Genomic DNA, 1,431 nt, shown 5'->3' with positions numbered 1-1,431 from the left:
CGTAGGGAAGGGAGCAGGATAAGTTCCGACGGGACGGGAAGACCGAGGCTGAGGAAGCCGACGTGTCTTGCCCAAAGTCACAGCCAGGGCTAGCTAAGTTAGCAGCAGAGCCGGGCTGGCTTCAAACCAGAGGTGTCCCCGCCACATCGGGGTCGCTGCCGCTCCCCTCAGCACTAAACTTTCTGCAAAGGATATAGAGCGGGGGGGGGGGGGGGAGGCCTGACTTCGCCGCCGCGGTCACACCGTGAGCACCTCGGTGGCAGGGCCACCAGGGCACCGGACCCAGTCCCTGGGCAGAGGGAGCTCATGCGCCCGGGGCGCGTCACTCACAGCGGGTGCCACCGCTCAGGCAGGCGCCGGTGCAGCGAGATGCGGTCGCTGAGGTAGATGTTGATCTGGTGCCGCTGGATGCTATCCTCCTGCAGCTTCTTGCCGGCTTCGTCCAGCTCCAGGCTCACGGCGCGGCCCAGCTCCCCCAGCGCGCCGGGTTCGGGCGGCGGCCGCGGGTAGACGGGGCGGCGCAGCCGCTGCAACCGCTCCTCCGCGCTCTCGCCCGCCTGCGGGGCGCCGGCCCCGGCCCCGGCGGGCTCGGGCTGCAGAGCGGGAAGCCGGGGCGCGCGCGCCTCCGGACCCCAATCGGAGCTCCTCCAGAACACCAAGGCCAAGGCCACGGTGGCGGTGGCCCCGGCCAGCAGCGCCAGCAGCTGCAGCGAACAGGGGCCGCGCCGGGGGCCCCGCCAGAAGCGCCGCCGCGGCTTCCACCACATGGCCCGGGGCAGCCCTCTCACTCCGTGCCCCGGCGGCCGCGGCAGCGGAGGGGGAGGAGGCTACTACCCGGATCCCGGAACCCCGCTCGGCCGCGGGCTCCCCGCCCCCATCTAGCCTGGGGCACCCCGCCCCACCTGCCCTCCTCCGGGCTCGCCCATCGGCGCTCGGCACTCCCGCAGGAGTCCCGCGCGTGCCCTGCCCTCCCTCGAGCCCACGCTCACTGGCACTCTCGCCCCGCTGCCTTTCCCCCGGCCCTGCCCTTTCCCCGGCCCTGCCCCTCGCGGGCCCCGCTGATGATGGCGAAACTGAGAAGTTCTCGGGAAACTTAGACACGCAGAACCTGCGCTGATTCTGCGGCTGCGGGAGATACTCCTCTCCCCAGTGAAGGGGCGGAGGAAGAAGGAAAGGAGGGAAGGTGGGGCTTTTGGAGGGGGGGCGCATCGAGGGGGTTCTGAAGCGACTCTGACCGAGGGTAACTTGTTGATTGAAACTGGAGTTGCCTTCATTTTTTTAACTTTTATTTTTAAAAGTTACTTTATACAGGGTAGAGCGGACAAAGGAATACAGTGGAACTAGGAATCGTCGTTACATTCAGCTTGCTTCAAGTGGAAAATAAATATAATTTGTTGCTTTAAGGCTTTCTAATGTACGTTAAAAAAAAAT

At 66.2% G+C, this 1,431-nt stretch overlaps 1 protein-coding gene across 1 annotated transcript in view; it reads right to left on the bottom strand.

Moving 5' to 3' along the window:
• LOC114026113 (polypeptide N-acetylgalactosaminyltransferase 12-like) overlaps window positions 1-767 on the bottom strand; it is a 48,346-nt gene extending 47,579 nt beyond the window's left edge. Inside the window, exon 1 of the mRNA XM_027839741.1 lies at window positions 331-767. Coding sequence (XP_027695542.1) covers window positions 331-767 — 437 coding nt within the window. The remainder of the gene's footprint in view (window positions 1-330) is intronic.
• Between the last annotated feature and the right edge of the window lie 664 nt (window positions 768-1,431).

This window comes from Vombatus ursinus, unplaced genomic scaffold (genome assembly GCF_900497805.2).
Source record: "Vombatus ursinus unplaced genomic scaffold, bare-nosed wombat genome assembly UNPS02014832.1, whole genome shotgun sequence".
Taxonomy (NCBI): domain Eukaryota; kingdom Metazoa; phylum Chordata; class Mammalia; order Diprotodontia; family Vombatidae; genus Vombatus; species Vombatus ursinus.
Note: the sequence above shows the minus strand (reverse complement) of the source record. Positions and strands in the feature narration are given on the sequence as shown.